Source organism: Tinamus guttatus, unplaced genomic scaffold (assembly GCF_059628265.1).
Source record: "Tinamus guttatus ecotype Peru unplaced genomic scaffold, ASM5962826v1 Tinamus_guttatus_pri_ptg000240l, whole genome shotgun sequence".
Classification (NCBI taxonomy): Eukaryota; Metazoa; Chordata; class Aves; order Tinamiformes; family Tinamidae; genus Tinamus; species Tinamus guttatus.
Window position 1 is genome coordinate 12,943,254 of NW_028288774.1, and position 26,947 is coordinate 12,970,200.

Consider the following 26,947-nt stretch of genomic DNA (forward strand, 5'->3'; position numbering starts at 1 on the left):
TATTACCAAAGTATCAAAGTGAAAAGAGAAGCTTTTGCTTTCTATGTTAGCAATTAGACACCTAACTTTCACTTAAGTCCACTGGGGACAGATAAACATCTATCCTAAGACACCTTGTACCTTAGTAAGACCAGCCACTTAACTATTTTTTCAAAAGTTTATGTAAGGCCCAGGGTAAAATCGCATTGGGCAGCTGAGCAACACTGCCTCCCTAAGATCATGACAGTAATGATCTGTCACAATTAAAGCATTGTTGACAGGGGTTCAGGAATCAAAAAGGACAATATAATCCCTGTAAAACTCTATAAGGATCTTGCTTATCAGGTAATTACTTGGCTGAACAGTATTGAATAAGAGTCCTTCAGAGGCAAACCCCAATTTCACAATTCTTCAAAGCAGCAACCTTCTCATGGTGCGTATTCTGCTCAAGCTTCAACTAGATTCTTGTAGTGTTGTCTTATAAATGAACAGCACTAGCAAACTACCTCAAAGACAAAATAGCAGCCTGATGCTCCAAGAGACTAACCTGTAGGCAGAATTACACTGGGTTCCTGTTTTCAAAGAGAGCTTAGAAAAAAACACAAGCATCCTTTTTTTGAAAGAAGTGTAAATTTTGATTCCAAAGCATAATTCTGTGCAGATGACTTCAGCAGCTGCAATTCTAAGCTCTAGCTCTGCTAGCTGGTCCCATGCAAAGCTTCTGCTTAGGGAGATCAACACACAGCCTTTGACTTCCCTACTCACTTGGGGTTTGAGATAAGCAGGTCAACCCCCACATTTTCTCTTATAGCAGGATTCCCAAGAAACCAATTCATCCATGAAGATAAAATAAAAATCTTAAACTTCATCCAGGAAGAATTTCCTGTTCCTAAGGAAGAATATATCAACTTCGATGAATGCAGCACCTATGCTGAACAAAAACACTTAACAGATGCACAAATATTTCTACCCTCAGTACATTGCAAAAGCAGTAGTACTATTTACAGTCCACTATTTTTTAAACTGGACTGGTTGTTCTTCCTGCAAGTTAGCAGAGGCAACTGCAGAAGATCACATAATTTTACCCTTCCTCAAACTCACCAGACATATGGAGAGTCCTGAAACATATGGGCCCATGTCTCTCCCAGATTTTATCAAAATATATACCTTTTTTCATCTTTTAAAAGCATTTCAATTAGGTTATAAATATACATGCTTCCATTCTTAGGTTTGTTTTTATGACATCTAAATTAGCATTCGTTCTTGGTCAATTTAAAAACAGGCTTTTGTTTACCATGGAAAATCTGTGCGTATTGCTCCACTTCCTCTACTGTTTTAGGGGTCATTTGGAGACACATTATCCAGTTAATTTTCTCTTATTAAAAGCATATATCTGTTATTAACACTCTTTAAAAATAACCTATTCAACTTTCAAAGCTTTTAGTACGCATAGTGATGGTTTTATTTATTTGCAATTTAGCTTACTCTTGCAAAATATTCAAACTCTTCCTGCTAACCCTATGTTCAAAATTTGTAAACCAAATACCTTTTGAAATAGCTCAGTATATTTATTTTAGAATCAAAATACAAACATTTTCTGCAAAAACACTTACAAAAAGTTTGGTTTTAAGCACTGTTAGTTCCCTTGGGAGCTATGGCAACGAAAGATAATTTTGCCTGAATTGGAAAATGAAAGCAATATACTTTCTGTATGTTCATGTTTTCCTTTCTCTCAATGCAAACATCTGCCTCTACACATACCCCCTCTGGCATATGAAGTTCATGAGAAGAGAATGGGAATTTCTGTGAAAACGTCTTGTTACTGTGCTGACAGCATTTGCTGCTCTAGCCAAATCACACGACTTTGTTTTTCCTCTCAGATTCACAAGTCCTGAAACTCGGTGATCATGCGAGAACTGGGGCTTTATTTTCTTTTCCCCAAATACATCAATAGCTCTCTCAGTTGAAGAAATATGCATGAAATGCACAAGTATGTGTTGCACAAGTTCAAGACATGGAATAGAAACAGAAAAGGTTTATAATCCTTCTTATTAAAATAATCTCATCAAGATTTGCTACACCATCACATGAGAAACCCAAACTACAGCATGGAACATGAAGAGCTATGACATTCCTATTCCTCATTAAATATTAAAACTCCCTCAAAATCTTTTGAGAGCTGCTGCACTCCGACAGCGGCCTATGTGGCTCTGCAGCTCCCAAGGTTGGCCAGCAGCCTCCCCGTTAATCCTGCCTCCGCCCTCTTCTGCTTTCCAAACTTTCAAGTCATGCCCTCCGCATGGTTCCCTGCCTTGCCCATTCCCAGGCTCCGCAGCCCCAGTGCATGGAGCTGGCTGTCCTCAGCCCGTTCCACGCTGCTGCCTTTGCTCACTACACTACGGCCCCAACCCCAGCTCAAACACCTACAGTCTGGGCCACCTTGACGAGCCACTAACATCTTTACATCCTTAATGTCATCTCTGTATGCCAGGCTGCCCCTCAAACACAGGGCAGCTCTTGGGTTTCCCAAGCGCAGCTGTGGACCCCAGTTCTACACAACACTGTCCGGGAATGAGAGATTTCAAAACAAGGATGCACCTGACAAAGGTGGTGGTTCTGTGGTACCATGTGCTGAACGACACAAAGCCAGATACTTATTTCCTTTCAATAAACACATGGAACATGACATATGTATTGCTTTAATAGACTGCCATCAGCCACCTTTTTAAACCATCTCTATTACTGCTTCTGTTACCTTGACCCCCTCTTCTAGCATGGTCAAACCCCAATAAAACACCTCCTTTCCTCTCTGCCTAACAAGCCAACGACACAGGACCTTTCACCACTCTGTCTGGTAAAGCTTATATGTACATGCACATGCACCTAAGAACAAACAACCTCAGGTTAGTTATAACTTCTTCCAGAAATCTCCATGCACATGTGTCTCCCATCAAAACCTCTGAAAGAGCTCTGGAAACTCTAAAACCAAGATCTGATGCTTATTTCAGAGATGCCATTAATTGTGTCAATGCAAAGGGAAAACACCTCCACATTTACAAACCCACATGAGAATTCAATGCACCACTCAGTTTACTGTTAATGTTTCCAATACTTATAGCTGCAGGGAAATGATGGATCTTTTCATTACAGGTTCTGGAGCTGCTTTGCTTTCAGCGAAATTTGTAGGATTGCAACGGAAAAGATCTATACCATTCACTGTCACAATTTGGGCAAACTGGAAAACCTGCATTATGAGGCAGCTAGAGGAATGTATCATCTTCTCAGCCCACCACAAACCTCAGCTTATTAAGACTCCAAATTCCCAATTCTGCTGAGTAATAAAAGCAGAAAAGGGTAAAATCCAGATTTTCTATGATGCTTTGGGGAGTAGCTAATAGCCACATGCTGGTTTTCTGAAGCACCTAACCTTCTCTGATATTAATGGGAATTCAGAAACTGAATTGTTTGATTGCTTTTGAAAATTCTCTTAATCATTACCTTACAGATGAAATTTCTTTCCAGTCAATGAAGTACCTTTCAAAATTTGGGTGTCTGTGGCTTTCCAAAGCTCACAAAAGCAAACCAGTACTGAAAACAATGGCAACATCAGTATCACAGTCACTCTAATGTTCAGGCAAAAGTTTCTGGTTTAAATAAAAGAGTAAAACACTGTTTTTGTGCTAGGATGGTTTCAATTAAAAGCCATTAAAAAATACTTTTCCCAAATTCTTTCCCTCTGTTGACAGACTCAGGAGCAGCTATAAATTATACCCCAAAAAATTCTTCTGCTAACAAAACTTCGCCTGTTAAGAAGGTATGTCAATAAGCTCTGTATACTGAAGGAAATATTTTATTTCCTCACTATAAGCTCTACAGACACTGACTCATTAAATCTATTTGGAATGTGAAATCAGGAATCACAGAGCCAGCAGAGACAGAAATTTAGAATCCAATTTCCAAGACAATGAGATTTGCGAGATTCACGTTTTATATCTCAGCTAGAGTGAGGCTAAATTAATGTGTCGCATCTCTCCAATTACTTCAATTGCATGAGGCATAAAATAAGGAGGGCTTATTTCTAGGGTAGAAACAACCGAGAAGGTTTTTATAACGGGAAAAAATAGTATTTAAAGGAAGTAAACATGTAGGCATTATTTCCTGGAAGATCCATTTCTGAATGTGAACCAGTACAGCATGCATGCCATGATACACACACTCACAATACACATCTCTCTGGAGAAAACTCATGGGTAGGATGAGGTTCTTAAGGAAAAAAAACTGTCTTTACTAGGCTGTGTATTTTCTCCTGCATCTAAACCCAGCAGACTTTTTAAAGATTTTAGTAGCAAAATGCTTCTCCATCTAAACCTGAGCATCATACACTGTGCTCCTACTACATATAAATACAACTCTTCACAATAGTCATGCAGTCTTAAAAGGCTTGCATTTTTGCCATTCACTTATGTGCGTATGAAGCATTTCATCCACTGTCAAAGATTTCTGCCTCTAGCACCTCTTAACACTCATCTCTGAACTTAAACAAAACCAAGGCTGAAGCTATTATTCTAGGTTTAGAGTGGCAAGTAATCCAAAGCAGTATTTATTTCCAAAGTATTTATTTCATATATATACATACATTTATATATATATTTAGCGGGAAGAAAATGCCAGTATTAAGTTTTCTCTCAAAATTTCGCTTTGGGCATCAAATGCTCCTGTATAGAATTTTGCACTTTTATCTACCCGTTACCTTTCTAGTGCTACTGTCTTTGCTACAGCTCATACCATCTCCCTGGCATACATTTTTAACATGAAGCCTAGCCAAAGAACTGGATTCAATCAATGAAATACTACAATTCCTTGGTGACTGGAACGGAGAGGGCTGTAGGACACTGCACTGCAGATACTGAAAGGAAGTTCTTTTATTTGTGAAAGATTGTGCCAAACACATTCCCAGCTAAAAAAGATGGTATCAGATTGCTTTGTCTCTCTTTTCTCTCTCTTCTGTACCAAAAACTTAGGACTAGGAAACCACAGGTCGAATGGTATACATTCCAAAATATTTCAAAATACAAACATTAGTCTGGGGGGGCACTTGCAGATAAAGCTGTAACAGGGAAAGAAAAAATCTAGCATCTGCGCACCAGCAGAACACTGCATCAGCTCAGCTTCAGCTGGAGACTCCTCAGATCTGCACAATTCATTTGAACTTGGTTTCTTTCATTCCCCCACTGTTTTTTTTTTTTGCCTTTTTTTTAATCTCTCCCATTACTTGGTGTTCTCATGTAGTTTCTCCTAAGGCAGTGATTACTTATCACTCCTGATAGATCTACTATTGATAGGCTGCTAAACCCTTCTAGCACAATTGCATCCTTAAAAAAAAAAAGATAACAAAATAGCAATGACTATTTTCATTGCACCATCATCATGACTTGTCTATGGCATTTATTTGATGCATGAATCACATTTAGGCAAGCAATATTATGAAAAACACTTGCTGCATATACATCAGGAGATTTTATCAATAATGTAGTTAACAGAGACTTTGTGGGCAACCACAGTGCTACAGGTTATCAAAGAACATTTCATTTTGCTTATAATTCTATCTTAAAAATTAATTAATTCAGAATCCTCAGTGGGAATATCTAGGGCATTCACCCTTGTCAGCAGTGTTACTGACTCCTGCAGTCGGCAGTTATCCTTGCTGTCCATTATTTTCAAAGAAGTATCCCCCCAAAAATCAAATTCAAAAATTATAGTCAAGATAGAAAACTGCCTTAGGGATACTTTTCAAAAATTCAATTTAAAAAATGTACTTACCTTCACTTCTATAGCAGTAAAAAAGGAGAGGGGGAAGGACTGAAAGATTTTGATTTCACTATTATCTAGAAGTCAATTCCAAAGCCAAATAAGCTGAAACCCTCCAGGATGCTACTACTCGCCAGTAACAGTTGCAAGGTATCACCATGCATGACTCGGGGATTGCTGCTCATTACACCAAGGTGCTTAGGCAGCACTCGCTGCGCAACAGAACACAAGACCTTGCAAACTACAAATCAGTGTGCTGCGCAGCATCAAAACCTTGGTTCTTGTGGCAGACAGGGAAGTGCATCGCAGAAAGGTATTTCCAGGCCAGGTATAAAAGACAGATGCTTTGTAGCTTTCAAATTTAGAAAAAAAGAATATTACCATGAAAGACCCTGGGAAGGAGGGAAACAAGCTGTATCACATAACATTTTATAATATGAAGAGATGGAGGCAATGTAATTTTACTTATGTGATTCAGTTGCAAGCAATGCAAATGCAATATCACTGATTACACTTTGAAACAAAAGAAGAAATTTCATGATTTCCATCACTGCATCAGACATGCAAAAATCATGCAATGCCCTAACTGTATTAGGGCAAGCAGAAACCATCACTCAAATTTAGATGAGAATCACTTAGGTGAGTGAAATTAATCCCAATGCACTGGGTGCAGGTAAGGCGTACACTGAGTAGCACTCCTCCTACTCTCACAGAAGAGCAGTACAGAAGGTCTCCCGCACAGAGGTGAATTCCACTCCACTTTGCTAGTAACTGAACACTGAGAAATTACATCTTAGATCCCATACATCACAAAGTAGAAATAATTTGCAAAAGGACCTTACTCGTTTTTATTTACCGTCTTGTTTCTTAAAGCTTGAGAATATGAAAAGCTTATTCTAATAAGACAGACTGCGTGATGAGTTGTAAGTACCCTAGCTCTTCCTATACGGCTCACCAGGGAGTCTATTTATTACCAAGAGTCCTGTTTTTTGGTTTAGCTTAAGCACTTCTCCTAGAGAACAGGGGTGTTCCCCACCAAGAGAAATTCCTCAGCACTAGCTGCACAGTACCTTTTCTGAACTACTTGAATCTGTTTTCCCTTGTATGGACACATCTTTACGCTTGATTTCTATTTTCACACTTCACTCTTTAGAAGAAAGTGAACTTAAATCTTTCTTTATATGTATTTTGATAATAAACTACTGTAACTACGGCACAATTTGCAATAAACTGTAGAGCTGGCAAGAACAGAATGTGTAAAGACATGAAGTAGTAGGGTACAATCATCACTTTCGCTAACTTGTGCACATTTTTTACTTTTGCTTCTAACTAGGAACATTTGTAAAATTGCACTCATCTACTCACTCATAGTAATTTTTCTGAACAGGCAAGCGAAATGCCTGTTCTGTTGTCACTGTGGAGCAGGGACAGATGCATTTGGGGAACCAGGACAAAATTTTACGAGAGCTTTGCAAGATTGTAAGGAATTTTTTTAAATAAGTTTTCTATGAGTTTTCATCAAAAAATTCATTACTGAACATTCCGTAAAAACTAACTAAAATTTCCCAGCTTTCCTGTGAGGCTGATAACTGTTTTGGTAATTTTAAAGTGAGGAAACAGAGAGGCTAATTCAGTAAATTGCTTGAGGAGACCAAAAAAAAAAAAAAAAAGCTGTTAAAACCTGGGAACAGCTGTCTTTTAACTATTTCTTACTCTACATCTGGATCCATTTGGTTTTTAGCTTTCCTTACATTTCTGCATTCTCACATTGCCACTAATATCACCTGTTGGACAGTACAAAGGGCGTGAAGGGCTTGGACTTGTGCTCACTCAAGTCAAATGATGGGAGGGCATAATGAATACTGTCCTCCAGGTCAAAACAAGCAAGGTTTTCAGAATGCTCTTCTGCTATCCATTTTCCTATCTAGCTCTACTATAGTGTTTTTTGACCTACAAAATCCTGACCTGCTTCATCTCCTGCTGCCTCCAAAACACTTGAGAATAACTACACCCTTAAAGAGTAAGACTTGCTCCTTCTAGAATTAAGAGGCTTTGGTCAATTCACCTTCCAGGCTCAAGCATGGCTTTGTCTGAGGGCTGCTGTAGAAGTTACAACACGCTCAGTAGCTTTCCAGAAGTAACTGCTTTCATGTAAGATATCATCTTTAGTTGTTTTTTTCGCTAGCAGAATAACCTACAGTAAAGAGGATCTCCAAGTCAAAGTCCCCTTCTCCTCCGTCCCCTCCCATCCCCAATGAATAGTAAAATTTGGTGGATTTTTGTAATTTTTTTAAAAACTAATAACAAGAGTATCGGGCAGTTGGGGCATCATGGGAAAAGAGAATTCAGCCTCGGTATGTTTAGTATGACCTCTCACCAGTTTATTAACAAGATCTCAAAGCTACAATTGAGGGTAATACAAAGTACAACCACCATTTAGAAGGAACTGCAAGGAAGTGCTGTTAATGCACACACTGTGCTGCCAATTTCCTACCAGAGGAAACAACTACCTGAGGACCTGTTTCCTCCTGGATTTTCTCTGGTGGTTCCCAACCTGTGACACTATTTCACACACACCCCACTGTAGAGCTCTGTTTCATGCAAAATGACAAGTTGTGTTAGGAAGCCCATCAAGATTACGGCCTTCACCATCAAGCCCATTAGAAGATCTGGCATAGGGCAGAACTCAGAGCAGAACTCATTTTATAACTGCACAAGCATGGATATTTCGGCCTTCCCCAAAGTCAGTGTAGAAGTAAAGCAGGATCTGCATCATGAGTATCCACAATGAAGAACACAAAAAGGGCGTTCTCGCTCTCCCACTAATCCAGAAGCTACACTGCCAGCCCACAGGCAGTCCTAGTCACCTCTCCCAATTGCTCATTTCTAGGTTTTCAGACAAACCTCCTCCCAAACCAGGTCCCAGCAAAGCTGCACGAACATCTGCACCAGCAGAATTAAAATAAAAGCACAAAGCAGTGACAGCACACAGCAGGAGCAACATCTTGAGCAAGGACCACAAATAAAAACTTCGCATTTGGAAACCACAGCCTAGAAAGCAGTTTTCACTAGACAGTCCAGCAGGCGTTGGCCTTGATGCAGTGGACTGCTCCCCTTTCAACAAAAGCTCCACGATGGAACAACACGGCAAATCCCCCAATTGTTAATCAAGTATTTTTTCTTCCTATTAAGAAAAAAATTAAAAACTCCTTCGTCTAATGAGCATTTGTACTATTTCCAAACAGAGTTTGATCCTGCATTGTATATTTGAATCTTAGATGACTCATTTTGTTAGAGAAAGTATTAAGCTTGGATAAGAAGCAGGCTTCCTAAACAGACAAAATTAAAAGCAAACAAACAAAATGAGTTAATAAAGAAAAAATAAAAGCAAATTATTTCAGTATAATGAGACAATCAGAGAACTGATTGGAGCTTACTGTGCTGTGTTTTGCAACCTTCTTCATACATTTCCTTCCTAATGTCTCCCAGTCCTAATCACCTATGATTTTCTGCTGCTCCACTTTAGTATTTCCTGCGAAAAGCATCTCCTCACACGCTCAGATTTTTAACTTTTAAACAGCACATGTAAACACTGAATGTGAAAAACATAGTTATTCTCAGCACAACTCTGCAGCTTTTACTTTTTTTTTTTCCCTTCCTACCACCACTTGACTTTTTCCTGAGGGACACACTGACATGAATACCACATGCACTGCCAACTCTACGACAGAAACATTTCAATCAATTGTTACAACTATGAATTAGACTTCGAAAGTCCAATGGCCAGATGTTATTTCATGCCCTTCCAGTAACCCTACAGCATGGCTATCACTGCCACTTCTTATCACCCTTTCAAACACTGTCTGCTCTGGTCGGCCCCAGCGTCAGTGCCAAACAGTAATGTTAAACGAACACTTCCTCCCAACTCACTCTTGAACTTACAATGAGACAAATCCCTCCTCCGCATCTTAAGGAACCACTCTGGCATTGCCCTAGCTTTAGAAAGGAAGCCAAAAAGTGTCAAAATGAAGCAGGCTTGCAACACTATTATTGCATACAAACCTCCTCTCTTGGCAACAGGTAAGCATTACTTGTATTATACATATGCATATGTAAACACTTTATGTATTCTTTTACACTCTCACAAACATTTAAATATACACATACATTACATGAGCCCGAACTATACACCGTACTGGGTGAGTTTTTCTGATTCTTTCGTTTTTATAACAGAAAAATAAAGGTGGTTCAAATCTTCATATGTGACAGCTGGTGAGCAGAGTAAAGCTATGCAGCGCATTACATTGTAAAAGGCAGGTGAGGTGGCTGGAAGTTTTCCAGAGTGAAAAACTCAGGTTTGAGAATTCTTTTAAAATTCAGACAATGCAGCACTATAAAGTTAGAGAAAGTTATTTCTGTAATGTTTTTGTGACAGCAAAATGTCTGGTAAACATTAAACAAAATGAAACAAAACAAAAACCCAAACCAGGAAGGAGTAAGATTTTTCTCTATCCAGCTGCTTGCTATCAGAGCATAAGCTTTTTTACCCTCTTTTACTGTGTCCTCTTTAGTGGATTTGTTAATATGACTAAGATTAGAGCTATAGTAGCAAACTACTATAATAATTTTGGCCTCTGTTCAGACTGACTGTCCATTCCTCCGGAGAGCCATGGACAAGACCTCTAGATGAGGATTACAAAAGGTTTTCAAAGCGAAAAGAACATCCTCTCCAAGGGTCCACGTTACGAAGAGAGTTTTTCATTCATTGTTTCCTGTTGGGTCAGCTTTAAGTGACTGACCTCACAGCTCCCCCCGAGGTCTCCAAAACAGAGGATATCTAGTGAAATGATTTTACAGTTCCAAATGGGATTTTTCTTTTCAATCACGGCACTGGTTTGTGTTGTCACTCATTATATGTCAGGGCAACCAGAAGCTCAGAACGCTCCATGCTCTGAAGCACTAGCCTAGTCCTGCAGAAAGCCCAGGTCAAAACTCCCACTGATCTCCACCAGCATACTTAGGCCCTTAAGGATGCAGTAATTATCTAAGAGTATTCCTGTAGCTGTGAACAATGCTGTGAAATTCTCTACTTCTTGTTCATGCAACAATTTCGTGTGGATTAATTTCAGCTTTGCAATTCACTTACTGAACTCCAAAGAGCTTCATAACTGCCCAATACCATAAGCTACCTAGACCAGGAACTTCTTAGATGTCTCCTAAGTATTTCTGCAAACAAAGTGCCAGCTCAGCCATACATTAAAGATGAGGCCACAGTGGTCAGTGTGGGCATTTACTTTGATGCTGTTTCTTTGAATAGCAGTGCCAGCCTCTCACTGCAAGGGGTTCCTGCCTGCGCCCTCTCCCCTGTTGTGCCGGGCACTGTTGGCAGGGACAGACAGTGAACAGGGCTGGAGAACCAAACTGGGCTACGTACAGCCTCTCTCTCCCTCACACCACGGGATTATTCTGAATTCCCCATTATATTAAGTCACGACAGTGACCCAAGTAGGAGAACACAATAACCGTGCGAAAGGAATACCACAATCACTACCATCATCACCAGAAAACAGGGGGACAAAAAGCCCTCATAACACCACACCTCGATTTATCCACTGCTGTTATGGATTCAGCAAGCAACAGCTTAAATCAGCTCTCAAACTACAGTTATCTAATGAGGATAGTTAATTCTAACAGCTTAAAGCTTCCCAAGCTGCACTCCCATGGCACAGCTCCTTGTGAAACTGCAGTTGCAAATCAGACTGCTGAACACACGGGAGTTTAACACCATCTGCAGAAAATGGGGAACCCTCACTAGGTGTGGGAAGACAAGACTAGCCAATGCTTTCCTCATGTGGCTTCACGGTCGTAGCTAGCGTTAGGTGGAACTGTCTCGCTTTTGCAGCTCAGTCTAAGAAAGCACTTCACAGCACATTCCTGTTTCTGTAAGGATGATAAAGACTTACGCCTAAATCTTAATCTCACTAAAACTGCTAATAAAATTTGCATACACAGAAGTTGCACTTCACAGTCTCCAACAAACAATAACAAACTGGCCTCTTGAATGCGTATGACAGGGTGCATGGTATAGTCTAAGCGCAAGTAAACAAAATTCTACACCATTATTTGTTTTCATAAATATCTAGGTCAAATGCTACTACAAAGCAGCACCACAAAAAGCTCCTTCTTGCTTCTCTTTCTTACTCGCAACTGTGGGTAGCAGAGGAACGAGAGGGCAGGTAAAGCTCTTAATACAGGGCTGTCTATATTCTTCCTCTGTAAAACTACAAGCACTGTAGAACCTTAAAAGCCCTTTCTAGTCCTGGTGTCACTACTTTCAGCTAATGCAATAGGAAAATTTAAGTCAAATAGTATATTAGCCAAAATAACACCAATAAATTGCAAAGTTGCAAGGCTTAGCATAAAAATGAAAAACACTAATGGAGCACAGCGCAGTTTGTTCATACCACGTGCAGGCTAGGATCATGCATAATGTAACAGTGCAACTGCTAACAGCAGGCTCGCAGAAGATAATTTACACTTGTTTTTATGGACATGAGGAACTGATCTTTGAAGTTATCCCTAATGAGATTCTGCTTGGCCCTAACAGCATCCTGAGAGAATGTGCTGGTTTCTCCCCTGCATCCAGTGCATATTCATAAAGCCAAATACAGACTTATTTAAATTGCACATGTGGACCGATGTTCCCCCATCCCGTCTGAAAGTATAATTCTCATAGTGGGGGAAATATCTACTAATGTATCTCACTTTATCTTCAAGTGTTTTTGTAATTATCCATACTACCTTTGCTAATTACCAAAAGACTCCTGGAAGATAATGAATGAGGTTCCTTTTTCCTTCGTCTGGTTGAACTCCTAAGTAGATTAAGCCATAGGGTCACAATGACATCACAGCAGCATCAGACGCCATGAAAGATATGCTCAAAACACAGTTGTAAGCGCCTCCTCAGACAGCATAGAAACCTCAGGGTGCAACAGATCATAAAACTCTCACTCAAAAAATACAGGCAGAAACACCGGCACATTAGAAATACAAATATAAAACATTATTTTGTATGACTTTAACAGCTGCTTTATACTTTACCTATCTGTTTATGCATGTCCTCCCAATTGCGAGACCTGCAAGAACCATTTCATTCAATAACATAAAATTTCAAGTCACAACTAGCACAGCAACCGAAATGCCCTTCTGCATCTAGGACACACTGAGGTGTAACTATTGCAAAATAGCAACTGGTGGGACACATAATGCTCTTAGCATGTAGGGTAAGAGAATAGACCTTAACATAGGCGTGCCGCACATGTAATCCCATCTGGTACCATAACGCTTCTACAGACCAAAAAGGTGACAAGAAATCCAAAATACTTGTTTAACTAATAAATCATGTTACCACTGCATGTGAGTATTCGGAACATTTGTGTCACTCTGACCACTCTGAGGTAGCCGTTATCTGTTCACTCACTTTCCATTTAAAACAAAACTCCACTTAATAAAACAAACATGACAGGACCATCCTTGCTTTGGGAAAAGAGGAAGCCAAAATCACCATATAATAAACACAGAGAACCAAAAAGCTTAAGGAAAATCTCTGGTTGTACTATCGCTTCCTGTAGCTGCAATTAATCAATATGGAGGGTCTACTGGACATCTATTCAACATACTCCTTTTGATACCACATCTCAAAACTCCGTATCTCTAATACCATGCATCAATCTCTAAACCTTTGAGAAAGGACCAGAAGTCACAGCTATATCTTATCACAAGAAAAGACCATGGCAGATCAAAATGCCTTCAATAATTTTAAAAAGCAAACAATCTGTCCTAGGAAGGCAGGCAAAAAGTCTGCTCTCCTATTCTGTCCCTGCCACAGCCTAGGTATTGAACCATGTCGGCAACACATTAAATGAGGACTATCCTAGTTACTCTCTCTTCTACATCTCTCCCAAATACTGCCACCCCCTAAACCAAGGTTCTGGACTATCACAATTTAAGATTAATGAATTCCAGTAAACCAGAACTGATTTTCATTTAGAGTAATATACTGGAGTATAACCTAAGTCAGGCCAGAAACCTTCTCACACCCCATTCTACTGCTCCTTCTGCAAGGAAATAGTCTTCAGGAGGCTGCAAAAATCCGACAGCTGGGACAGTAGCTCCCATAGCCATTCACGATAGCTATACTTAATATACTTACATTTTACCATCAGCAAGTTCAACATTTTAACTCTTAGTCCTCTGCCTTTTGCTTCCTTGAGAACAGAGGGAAACATTCATGAATTCTTCGGACATACTTGTCAGCAAGTTCATGCCCTGCAAACATACAGTGCACTGTTTATGATTAGATGACTCAAGGGACAGATAGTCTGGGATGTGCCTTTTCCTTTACAGCTCATTGCCTAATCTGACCCTAAACAAACAAAGAAATTCTGTAACCTGACAGCTGTTTAGTGCCTTAAGTAAAATAAAAAAGACTGTGCTCTACTTCCTATAAAGATGATCACGTAACAAAGCAAGCCACTGTAACTGGTGTTATCTGAAAAAACTCTAGTTTTTATGGATGTAGAGACTAATCTACCCTCTTGCTTCCACAGGAAGTCCCTACAGGTAAGAGACGACAGTCATTTGTGGGGACTTATGAGGGAAGCTTTAACTGCAACTACAATAGCTCTGTGCGCATACGTGCAGAAAAAATTTGTTCCCAGTGCAAACTGTTTGACACTTCTCACAAGCACGCTAAGCCCAACAGAAGAAAAACGAAAGAAGAAAGAAAAGTGTGTCTTTAAAGCCGTTAGGCTCTGGGCACAGCACTGAAAGGTTCAAATGACCTTGTCGCAGCATGCTAACGTACAACCTCTTGGTCAGCATTACGAGACTCCCTTGTGAAGAACTACAAGGCATAAGACTAGAAGCTCAAAAGCTAAAAAAGCTTTTTATTAGGGAAATAATAAAACACACATAAAACTTAAAGACAAGCTCTGATACCAATGCTGGAGCAATAATGCATCCTATACTATTGCTGGAGTTCATATGAGAACAAGATTGCCTTTAAACATATGCAGGCATTAAAGCCGTAACAAACACAGCTGCAGATGTAAGGTGCAGTGAGAACTATACTTTAAGTCAATACCTTATTTCTGATTATTTCTAAGTGCTTGTTATTAATTTCTCATCTTTCACTTATTCCTTCTTATAGCTACTGTATTAGTCACCTCCCATACAATCTTCACAGTTTATTAGATAGGGGTCTGGATTCTGAAGAAATTATACTCTTTATAACTAGATGCCCAGAAAATTGCTAATTCTTGTATCAATTCCTCTATGGACCTCCAATAATTTGAACTAACCAATCGAAAAAACTTCCACCAGCTTCCTGACTGAAGTCCCAATTCACTTCTGTTAAGTCTACACTGAATGAAAAGATTCCTAAGAGGTCTCTTTCATTCTGGAGGATGTCCTCCTTAAACCGTCTAAAAGAAGCACTCATTGACTGTCTCTTGCCTATCTTCATGTTAAATGATGGTCATTAGCAGACTATTAAGGAAGCCAGGTGATCCAAAATTATTTTTTACTTAAACTCATATTTCTCTTCACAGTCTAGACTGAATGCGATTCTTTTCGGGAAAGCATGTTTGTACTATTGATATCAGAATGAATGAGTCTAAAAACAAAACAAAGCTATTCCTAACACAGAACATTTAATTTCTTTGAAACTGGTACCTGGATTTCCTTTCTCCTCTAGATCAGGGGAAACGCTCTGCTCTTCTTGCATACATTTTAAAAATAGCCTGTTTTCTTGAAGGCACAGAAATTATGGTAATAAATAACTAACAACAAATGCTGAAAACCCAAAGAGTTAAAGGTCTTCATTTTGTTGCCAAGATGATGCACCAAGTTCTGAGACAAACAGCATGTGTGATCCTTCCATTACCAGAGTGGCACAGTCAAGACGCAGCAATACAAAGCAGACTAGCAAAACACTGTGAAAGGTTACAATGCAAAAAACACAGATACCATCCCAGGAGAATTACCATCATCACTGTAATTCTCAGAGGGTCTGTTTGAAACTGGTAATACAGCATTTGATCTGTGCAGCCTCATTATACTGACAGCATTGCTAGCAAACACACCATTCAAGAACTTTGAACAATTAAAACACCCTCCAAAAGCTCTAAGAAGTTGCAGTGAGTCACAATTCTTCCCTAGTGAGTCAAAAAGCCATCGAAGTTGAAATACTTATAGTTTCAAGGTGCAGAATAATAGTAATATCAAAACAAAAGCAGTTCTTCTATATAGATAAGCCTTCCCCTGCAAGCTGCAGGGGAAAGCTGCAAATCTCACTGTTTAACAAACAAAAGATGAAGGAAGATCAAGCTACTGTTGAAAAATATATAATCAGAATGAAAACTATTTATTTAAATACCTTTCATTTACTTTCAAAGACAAAACCTGTCTGAAGTCTATACACAATTTTTATAATTACGTATTTATTTAGCTTTAATTCATTCACTCCTTTCCACCAGCATATCTGCCACTGAGTGAGACTGGAAGAAAAGGTGGATATACTGGCTGCCTGGAATTTTACTACTAATAAAGAAGTCTTTAATTCCCATAAGCATAGGTGTAGTACATTGTTAACAGACGCAGGAAAGACATGCCTGTAAGAATCACCACTTAAAGCTGAAGAAGCCACTTAACTTGGCATCTCTAAGGGACATGAACTGTCCCACTGGAGGCAGTAAGAACATCATCCCTATATTTAGTAAGCACAGGGCAGGGCTATCATTTATTAAATACAGTGAAACACATTAAATTAGAATTCTGAACACTGACTTTCCCCAAAACTACCACTTTGCCATTTACAAAAGAGAAAATAACACTTAGGTAATCCTATATGCCACCCAAGAGCAAGTGCGCTTTAAAAAACATAAACATCTGGAGTAATTAAAAAAATAATGATTTTTTCTTTGTGCTCCCCCTGTATCAGTGAGCACAAGGGAAGATACACTGGACTAACACCTCTTCCTTCCCATAAACTTATACAATAGCTAAACAGTTAGGAGTAACGTACTGCTAATGCTCCCTAATGCTCCCCGTCACTACACTCAATTCCTTATACCTGAGAAATTGTAAACGTGTAAATAGCAAGTCTGCTAGCTCACAAATACATCAGCTGAAGTCCCCCTCTCATACTCCTTTCTCTTTCCCTCCCCCATTCCCTCTCCATCTGCTGCCCTCCTGGGAAGGGAGTGCTACACTTAACGGCTGTGTGCTTTTAAGTCTAATGTGCTGGATATAAGTTAATGCCCAGTGCAGTAAGTGGGGACTCTGCTGTGAGGAAGCCTCTTGTACTGCTTCTTCTTGTCACTATCTGTTGGAATCTTTGCAGCACTAACATCAAGCAGCATGCAAAAAGAGAGGCCTTCGAACACAAAATTCCAAACCTGTGACAAAAGCAAGTCTTACAAGATACCACAGCATAATCCTTTAAATATTCTTCTTGGTAAAAACAGAGTACTGATCTAACTTCCTTCTCATCTTTCCCCTCAGTATAGGGATTTATATTTAGAAAATATATTCGTTATTAAAAAAAAAAAAAGCATAAAGTACTCTCCCTGTTAGTGGACTGTACAAAGGACAACAGCATCAGCAGACCCAAGGTCCAGCCAGGAAATCTTCTTTCACCCCCATGTACATTATTCTCTTCAACCACTCTTTGAAAAGATTTGGCTTTTACAGTAGTGATTACAGCACAGGCACCTCTGTTGGTAGTACTCTAATTTACAGGATAAGAAAAAAAAAAAAAAAAACATGGTTCCAGGCAAGTTGTGAAGATGACGACCAACCATACCATAGGATTATGGTTGCCTTCTTGGTATCCCCTCTTTCTCCTCCACTTCTATTCACATTCCTGTAGTGGCACATATCACCAGTGCTCATCCACCAACATTCTGCCTTGGCCAACCTTATACAGCAGATCCTGCAGGATTTACACTGTTGACGTGCCACAGGAAACCTCCAGCTTTATGAGGATTAAGATCAAGCTTTATGGTCAATTATACAGGAGATAGAGAATTGCAGTTCTAGAGGAGTTCACAGCTAGGAATCCAGACTTGCACTTTTCTGCCCTAACTATTTGGTACTGCACTTGGCATGTTGCCAGTTGCTGTGCATACCAGTATGCACAAAATGACCACATACCACCTCTTGGTTTGAAAAAGAGGCTACCAAAACAAACTAACCCAAGTCTCGTCACAATCATTACACAATTACGCTTTTTGTCTTCAGTGTTTTAACTACATACAAAGGTTTTGGTCACAATTTCATCATCATCATTCTCTAATGAAACATAACCAAACGCAGAAACACATAAAACTGGCTTTTTGCAATAGGCTAAACTGAAAAACAGCCCTCTTACTGGTTTACATGGAGGGGAAAAATAAACAGACAATACTTGAATCTCTAAATTAACAGTTCTCTGAAACGGATGCATATTTTAAAGAAACCTCTCTGCCTTGCTGTTTTTCTGCTATGCCTAGTTACATTTATTTCTTCAAGACAAGTTATGCCAGCTGAGGTATTTTACAAAATTCAAACCCAAACAAAACACTGTCTCTGTAGGAGGGAAACATATTGGTCCTCCATTTCTCAGTTTTTCCACAAACACCTGTGCTAGGCAACTTGCTGGCAGCTGAGCCACCTCTGGTAGCTCATGATCAGAAACATAAGTGTGCAACAAACATACAGTACAAAAATCAATGTTCATCACCAACACTTCAGCAATTCTGCTATAGTCCTGCATCAATCATAATGAGCAAGTAGGTTACATAAAATCATACAGTTACATAAAATAGGCATCTAAATCCACACCATAACAACAACGACAAAAAAGTTACAGAAAATCTGCCGCCTCCACAACTATGTTCCTCCTATCCTGCTACTTTTAAGAAAGAAACAACAAGCATCCAGCAACAATGCATGGCCTGATTACAAAGTATTGTCATCTTTTCTGCCAGACCACATCACAGCAAGAAATCCCCTTTAGTGAGCAATTTCACTCAAGGCGCAAAGTACTCTGGCAGGGGCCACTGGTATAAAATGAGCCCTTGGTCTGGTCCATCACAAACCTCCCATGAGATAAGAACACACGACATATTGTATATAGAGATTTATCCACAAAAAACAATCCTCATTCAGTATGACTGAACCCTGAAGAAACTGGACAGATAATACTGTAAGGTGGAATGAGATCTTGTAATGAAAACGTTCCTTCATGGTTCTCTACTACTAGAAAGGTGAGAAAAAGGGAAGCAGAACAGGTATTTTTAACCTAAACCATTTGAGCAGTAAGACTGGTAGTGTAGCCCCACAAAAGACCCTGCCAGCACTACTGGGAGGTTGGCAAGTGGGTGAGCATGGCAAGAGCAATGAGCAGCTGGGGAAGGCAGGCTCAGCCCTCCAGCCCACACAAACAGGTGATAGGGAACGTTTATACAAACCATGGTAACTGCTCAAGACCTGCACCTTAATGCTGAGGGATTCATTCACATGTTCATTTTGCTAAGTATGAAAACTATTTGGTCAGCCTGTCCCGTTACCAGCAGAAGTAAAAGGTTTAATCACCAACTTGCACCAAATCTAGCTTCCAAACGAGAGCAGTGCAATACAGCAATATAGTAACTAACGGAGAACAGTGACAAAACAGTATTTGAAACCTGTTCTACATTATAATAATAGTATTAGCCCATTGACAGATCAGTCTTTCAAATATATCTTTTTTTTTTTTTTTTTTTTTTTTTTTTTTTTTTTTAAGTAATAGGCTGGTACGACTGCTTTTTACAGATGACAAAAAGAGAGGTCAGAAACAACTCATTCTTCAAGACCGACTACAACAGTATGCCTGCTACACTGGCATAACAAAATACATACAGGGGCCTGAATCTGAGTTTTAATTACTGAAGCAATACACAACCACTGTACAAACATTTTCCATTTTAGTAGGTTGCACTTAAGGAACTCAAAATGCTTAAAATAAAAAGTATAACCTTGTGAATAAAAAACCCTGCTTTTATTCTCACATTACAGGTTAAAGTTCAGGCTTATTTTATATTTTGATTTTGCAAAATAACTGATACAAAAATCACTGATTCACAAGTGATTCTGATTAGGGATTTCACTAAGATTGTTTAAATAATGAAAGATTTCCACCAAGCACACATAGACAGACACATACATACATACACTCCAGTAAAGCAGTTTTTCTTAATGAAAAGTACCATTAGCATCTTTGCACCACAGCATCCATTGTTCTCCTGTGTAAGAAGCAGAAGATGCAATCAGCTAATGAACGGCCCTGTTCTTGAGTGGTGCCTGTTTACTTGAGGACAGCTGTGTGGGTCCTCACCTACAGCTGTCCTTACCTCCTTTCCGATGGAATCCCAGCTCCTGCTGCACGGAGAGCTCAGCTGCTTCAGGGGCAGCTGCAGAATGGCTGTTGCTGCTGCTTAGCGCGCCAGGAAAGCCGCATTTGTTTGGCTTACGCACTAGAGTTGTAAACTGCTGCATTTCAGCAGCCACCCAGGCCACTGAGGGACCAGTGAGACAAGGAAGGCTACATATGCACAAACTGATCTTGCTTTTCTGTCTGGGTCCTAAATAAATATCCCGCATGCAGAAGTAAGACTCCAGTTATTAACTACACTTGCTCAATGTATTCTTGTTTTCAAGAGCAGAACTTAAAGCAGAACTCTACAGGGAGTAGTTATTTTTATATTTTATTTAGAAAAAAACACATAGTAGAGAGCAAATTAAGTACTTATTACCCACACACATTTTTACAAGAACACACAAAGCAACAACTGTGTCAAAATGATGATGTTTCCTACATCAATATCACCTAAAATAAGCTCTCCAGTTACACTACATATAGCCAGTTTAGGCCTGCAATGTCTGCAGTCACTCGGCTTACATTACATGGATGAAGTGCATAAGTCTGCATGCATCAAGGGAGTCCATATTTTACTAATGACAATTCCTTCCCTCCCTGCCCAGTATCACATGCTTTTTCTGAAGCAATGGTAGAGAAAAATACGAAGTAAATACATAAATTTCCCACCAATTTCACTGCAACCTTCCCAAATTCATTCCATACAAGATAGTTTTCTGAAAAAAACAAAAAAGTATGCAAGATCCTATTTCTCAAAGTTAATAGTCTAATTAGGACTCTGGACTTTAACAATTTAGGATTTCATCACACTTATAAGTTTTTTTTTTCCTATGACTATACAGCTATATTTTTATATTATTTTTCTTATTACATACACACACTCAAGCATTTATTCAACAACACATACACATGCCTATACCCTTTTAAAATATTAACAGGGGGATTATTCCAGCATAGCAAGATCAGTAAAATTACATAAGAGAGATTGCCTCATGCACGAGAGAACACCCTAAATAACCAGTTCACATACTTGATGAATTCAACCAGCCTGACCCAAGACTTGGTCATTCTATTTTTTTTCCTGCCATGGCCTTATGGAAGTAGCAATTTTCTCTACCCTTTCTACTTGGGAGCGGCAGCTGCAGAACACAAGGGCTTGAATGGCTGGAAGCCACAGCTGCAGGATGCTTCTCAGAGCCTCCTGCGGGCCCCCAGCTCCTCCCACAGGTGCTTTGCCCCAACGCTGCATCCTGCTGCTCCTGGGTGGCAGTGTGGACTATGTGGCCTCATGCAGAACACTTCAGGGTCTAAACACACATACAAGAACTTTTTTTTTTAAAACTGAATTATTTGGTAGGACTTTATTTTTAAGTCACGCTGGTCTTAGATCAGTCACACTAAAGCCAAAAACAAAAACAAAACATCAGTTGTGCAGAACTTGCAGAAACAGCAAGAAACATTAGCACCTAATAGTATACTTGCTATACTTGCCTCTTAAAGCTACAGTTCCTAATACAAAAAAAGGAAAAGTACAAAAAACATGCAGCAACTAAAACAAAGAAATGCAAAATTTTACTACTATTATTATTATTTTGTAGTTGTCCTTCAAAACAGGCAATACAGGTAAATCAGTTAACTAAAATTAAATGAAAATAAATTGAATTGTACAAAATTTTCAGATATAAATATTTAATAATATTTTCAGAGAAGCTGAGAAGGAGAGGGGAAGTTGCTACAAAATGGTGCAAACTAAACACAGTATCCCTTTATCCAAAAGAACTGGACAATGAATATTTTCTTTAGAACACCAGCTCAAACGTTTATTTTTTTTAATGAAGAAACTGCTATAAAATGTGTACAGTACTTGAGCCTAAGTAATGGACAAAACTGCTACTACAATCACCCTAAAAGAGGGTGTTTCGATATAGTGTTATTTACCTTATGATACCTTAAACAAATTTTTAAGTAATTCTAGCATAAAAATAAACACAATAAAAGAATTGTGTCCCTACTGATTAAAATACATGACACTATAACGTGGAAGGCACGCTATAAGATAGTGGGGAAGAGAAGGAGCTGTCTCAAGGAACAGGAAGCATAATAGCAGTATTCCTCTATACATCAGGGTTATATTGGTGAGATGATGCAAGCTTTCAGTCTACGCTACTGTCAGATGAGCATCAAGCCCACTGAACACAAGAAACAGAAAAGGCTCAGTATATGCTCACTAACCCATTTTCTTTAAATCCAGTTCTCACCTTTGCAAATGAAGATGCATATTCATAAAGAAATTACTTTACAAAAACATTCAGTAGAGAACACTGCTCCCTAACTGCCACCCACCACTGAATTATGGTATGCAGCAGTGCCCTGTAGCAATATATTGTCCTGCTATTCACATACATGTCATATTGCTCAAGGTTTCTGTGATGCTTTTTATCCATTTCTCAATATTCCACCTTTTTAAAAATAAAATTTTCATTAGAATACAACTCCTCAAACTCCTTATCTTTATAGAAATGCATGCATTACTTTAAGAAAACAAAAAAGAAAAGCAAAACTGTAAAACCAAACCAAAGCAAACAATCTTGGTACCTGCAACAACGTGGCATTAACTGAGTAAAAGGATTGTGTTTCTTGGCTATTACTGGTTTAATTTTTTTTTTTTTCAGGATTTCTCACTTGATGATACCCTGTTTTAGATGCACAATGCTCCCATTATAAAACCTCAGGATGACTAACAAGTCCCCTCCCCAAACTACAACATGCTCTCTCATTTTCACCTCCCAAGAAATGAGTCCTGTTCTTACAGCCACACAAACATACAGCCTTAGTCTCATACTCCCATCTTTCTTTTCCTTCACCCAAACTTTAGACAGCTGCTAGGATCTTAGCTTTTCCCCTTAACAGGTTTACCAAAATCCATCATTAATTATCCAAGCCTACACTTAAAACCTATCCCCTTCACTGCCACATCCTTTTCTTCGCTTCTGTTGTAATTCTCTGAGACTAACCCTCATCCTTAAATAAATAAATAAATAAATCTTTGATGCAAGAGATTTCTCCCTCTTCTGTGATCTTCCTTTCAACAAGCCACACCCTTCTTTCAAACAGACTTCTTAAACTTAGGCAGTTTTAGACGAAAATATTGTAAAGAACTGTCACCATGTTATGCTTTACTAGACTGAAGTAATTGTACAATTGAAATGCATACTGAAACTAAAGCACCTTCTAGGACATCTATTAAGTTAATATCATTTATGAGATAAATGATTAGAAAAGTTTATGCTATAATTAGCATGAGTAACTTTTAAAATGTTAAAAACTATACTTGTTCTGGCCTTAATTCAGGTCCCACAGGAATTAATGCCAATAAGAAGGGGGCCCTTAAATCTGCTTTCTAAATCTTTATTATTCATTCGGCTTGCTCTATACATAGAATTTCTACTTAGCGCCAGGCACAAGTGCAGTCTGAGTGCAAAATAATGCAGCAGAAATTCCCTGACAGAAGATGTGAACAGTGGATCAAGCAATGAACTATCATTTCTAAATGCACGGTTACACAAATAAAGCAATCAATCACACAGAATTAATGCTAATTTTTCCAGCAATTAGAAGTCCCATGCACAAAAAATATTCTTCAGTATCCTTCCTCAGGGAAGTTCTTTTAGGAAGACTGCAGCCACATGTGGAATCCCATTAAAAGGTGCTAAACTCCCAGAATTGTGACTCTTCCTGTGAGATTCTACATAACAAAATGCAATGAAGTACTATAAAACCTTTTCCACTCTTACGCAAAATCCTCATCAAACTCAATAATGTGACAACATCCAAAACCCTGACCAACAATGTTACACAGGAGGTCAACAGATGTCCCCCTTTGTTATAGTTTCATATGCTTCTCAGACTATTATCATTTAAATAGAAAGAACCTTAACAGGAATAACTGATAAGATCAAAATTAACTCAACAATGGAAAGGAAATTCAGGGTAAAAGCTAGTACTAAGCTCTTAACCCAAACCATTGTGACCAGGTACTATGCTGTAGAATGATCTTACAAGTCATACAATATCCAAAAATAACAAGGTGAGGTAAGGAGCTTGTAGCTCCATATTTCCAAAGCTTTTCTTGGTAGAAGTTCAGGCTACATTTAACAGAATATTTGTATTTCTTGGGACTAACTGTTGAGCAGTCTCTGATTCCTTTGTCCTCCTGGTCACAAGTGGAATGCAGCATGCCGCACACGTTCCACTCACAAGGAAGGACAAAGGATTCAGTGATTTGGGGGGGGGGGGGGAGGGGGGACAATTAGTCCCAATTAGGCCTATTTCGCAGCTTACTGTAAAGGGTGGGGGATGGGTGTTAAATTTTACAGCAATAGGTCCCTGAGGCAAGTCACAGTGAGATCACTACAAGTGACAAGTGTCAGAAAAAGCACACTACTGCACATCACAGCAAGCTTCACCAAGCCAGTGGCCATGCTCCCAAGACATAGTCATATCCCACACACGATGGAGTGCTCTGTCTCATACACGCTACGTAACAAATCTAGAAGCCATTTTGCCTGTTTGATAATGACTAGCATTTTTTCCAGTTTTCAACCCATTCCTTCATTATCAATTCTCAATTTAAACGCACACGCGCACACACACACACACACAGAGGAAGACAATACTAGTAATACTTACATATGCACATGTGGAGGCTGGAACCGGCTCTGATTAATATTGTAGTGTGTAAAAGCCTGTGTTGGATTGGAGCTGTATTCATCCACCGTTATGGTAACTTTGCCTTGTGAAGGAATTCCATGAGCCATCCTTCCTCCTTATGGACATGAGCATTCACAACTTCCAAAGGTCGACAGCAGAGTAGGGCATTGTGTTCCAGGCAGCTGCGGAGTCCAAGCACCTCCTCATCCACTCTGTGGACCTCTACAAAGAGAAAAACATCAGAATTCGCTGAAGGTATGAAGGAGACAGTTAACCTATACAACCATGTTAGCCTACCCTGTCTTGATTTGCATTCAAAGATCTTTTCTAACCTTTTAGGTACCAACACCAGACTATCTAACCACTGCTCTTGACACTTCTTTCTTTTCTCTTTTTTTTTTCCTCAACTACATCATCATTTAACTCCAGCATGATTAAATACATCTAAAGGATGAATACTTTAAAAAAAAGGTTTTATCTTCTACAACATAATCTGCATGGGAAGCCCCATTGCTCCATATTGATTATTCTTATTTCAAAAAACAACTTATGCTAATTATTACCATGAAATTTAGAAAGCAGGCCTGACTTCCTGAAGGACAAACAGACAAATTTCCATAAATTATATACTTGTTTTCAAGGCACTATTTCAGCCCTGCAAAACAAGTTACATTAGGGAAACTTTCGGAAATTGATGAAAGGTAGAAAATTTCACAACCGCATGACAAAAGGTAAATTCAGATACCTTTCAATCAAGGTATTTGTCTTGAGAAAGACTATTTTTTAAACAACTTTGCTGAAAGCCCATGTTATAATATCCCATCAATTAAACAGTTTTGTATTCCTCAAACACTAATGATCTGCTATATTTAACAGTATCACGCCATGAGTAAGCACTTCTGCATTTATACACCCTTCCATCTATACGCTTACTGCCTAAAGGTCTGCAATTCTCTAAAAGAAAGCATCACTGCTCACTTAGTACAAATGGTTTCCACGTGTTGAACATAATTTTGTATATAGATTGTACATGTCCTACGATACGAGCACAAGGCTAACAGGCACTTCTCATATTTATCTCTGTGGAGTCTCCTGCACAGAATTTGAGTTTCAATTTCTCCAGTAAATAAAATGAAGATAACATGGCTACCCTCCTTCAGAGGGGATCTGTGAACACTGAAGAATTCTTTCAACATGAGAAGTTCTATAAAACACTACTCATGACAGAAACCCTCAGCCATGGCACACTGTCATAGCTTCAGTGACTTAAACAAAATTATGACAACTTCCATCAGCCCATCTGCTCTTAACTGCTATAGACAATAGCAGATTTTTCATATCGGTGTGCAATTCACAAACGCAGACCTGCACTTGCTGGGAAGAAGAGCAGGTAAGAAAGAGAAGAGAATGATCTGAGCCCCAGGCATGTAACTAAGCAGTATTTTTTCCAGTGGGATGTTCCTGGATTTCTCTTCGCTCCCAGATAGAAATGTGTTTGCCATGTGTAATGTTCCACATTTGGAATCTTTGATTTGTACTCAAAATATATAAAGACTAATTTCCAGTTTGGCACAAAGTACAATAAGAATGCCCTGCAAATGGCAGATGGCCTGCTATAGGCCATTTATTTTATTATTTTATAACCTCAGGCCTATGTAGGCTTCCATATGTTAGCTGGGTTAAGACATTCTGCAACCTTCATTCCGTTCTATTCTTCACCCTCCTTATCAGCAAAAGTAGGCAAGATGGAACTAAACCATGAAACCATCCGAAAATTGAATTATTTGTGACATGATACAGAGTAACTAAGATTATGGTTTGTTCTTTATGCTGACCTGCTCTTAAAAGCACCGGAGTTTCAGGTGTAAAACTAAGCAAGGTGGGCTTTTAATTATTAAATCTTTTACTGTCTTAGTAAGACAGTAAGTAAGGTGTGTACATCAATTGCTTAGGAATCACAATATAGTGGTTACCATACCAAGTTTGCAG

At 39.0% G+C, this 26,947-nt stretch overlaps 1 protein-coding gene across 1 annotated transcript in view; it reads right to left on the minus strand.

Moving 5' to 3' along the window:
- The window catches only part of MPPED2 (metallophosphoesterase domain containing 2), an 86,087-nt gene extending 60,907 nt beyond the window's left edge, over positions 1-25,180 (minus strand). Inside the window, exon 1 of the mRNA XM_010226631.2 lies at positions 24,938-25,180. Coding sequence (XP_010224933.1) covers positions 24,938-25,065 — 128 coding nt within the window. The 5' untranslated portion in view covers positions 25,066-25,180. The remainder of the gene's footprint in view (positions 1-24,937) is intronic.
- Positions 25,181-26,947: the final 1,767 nt, after the last annotated feature.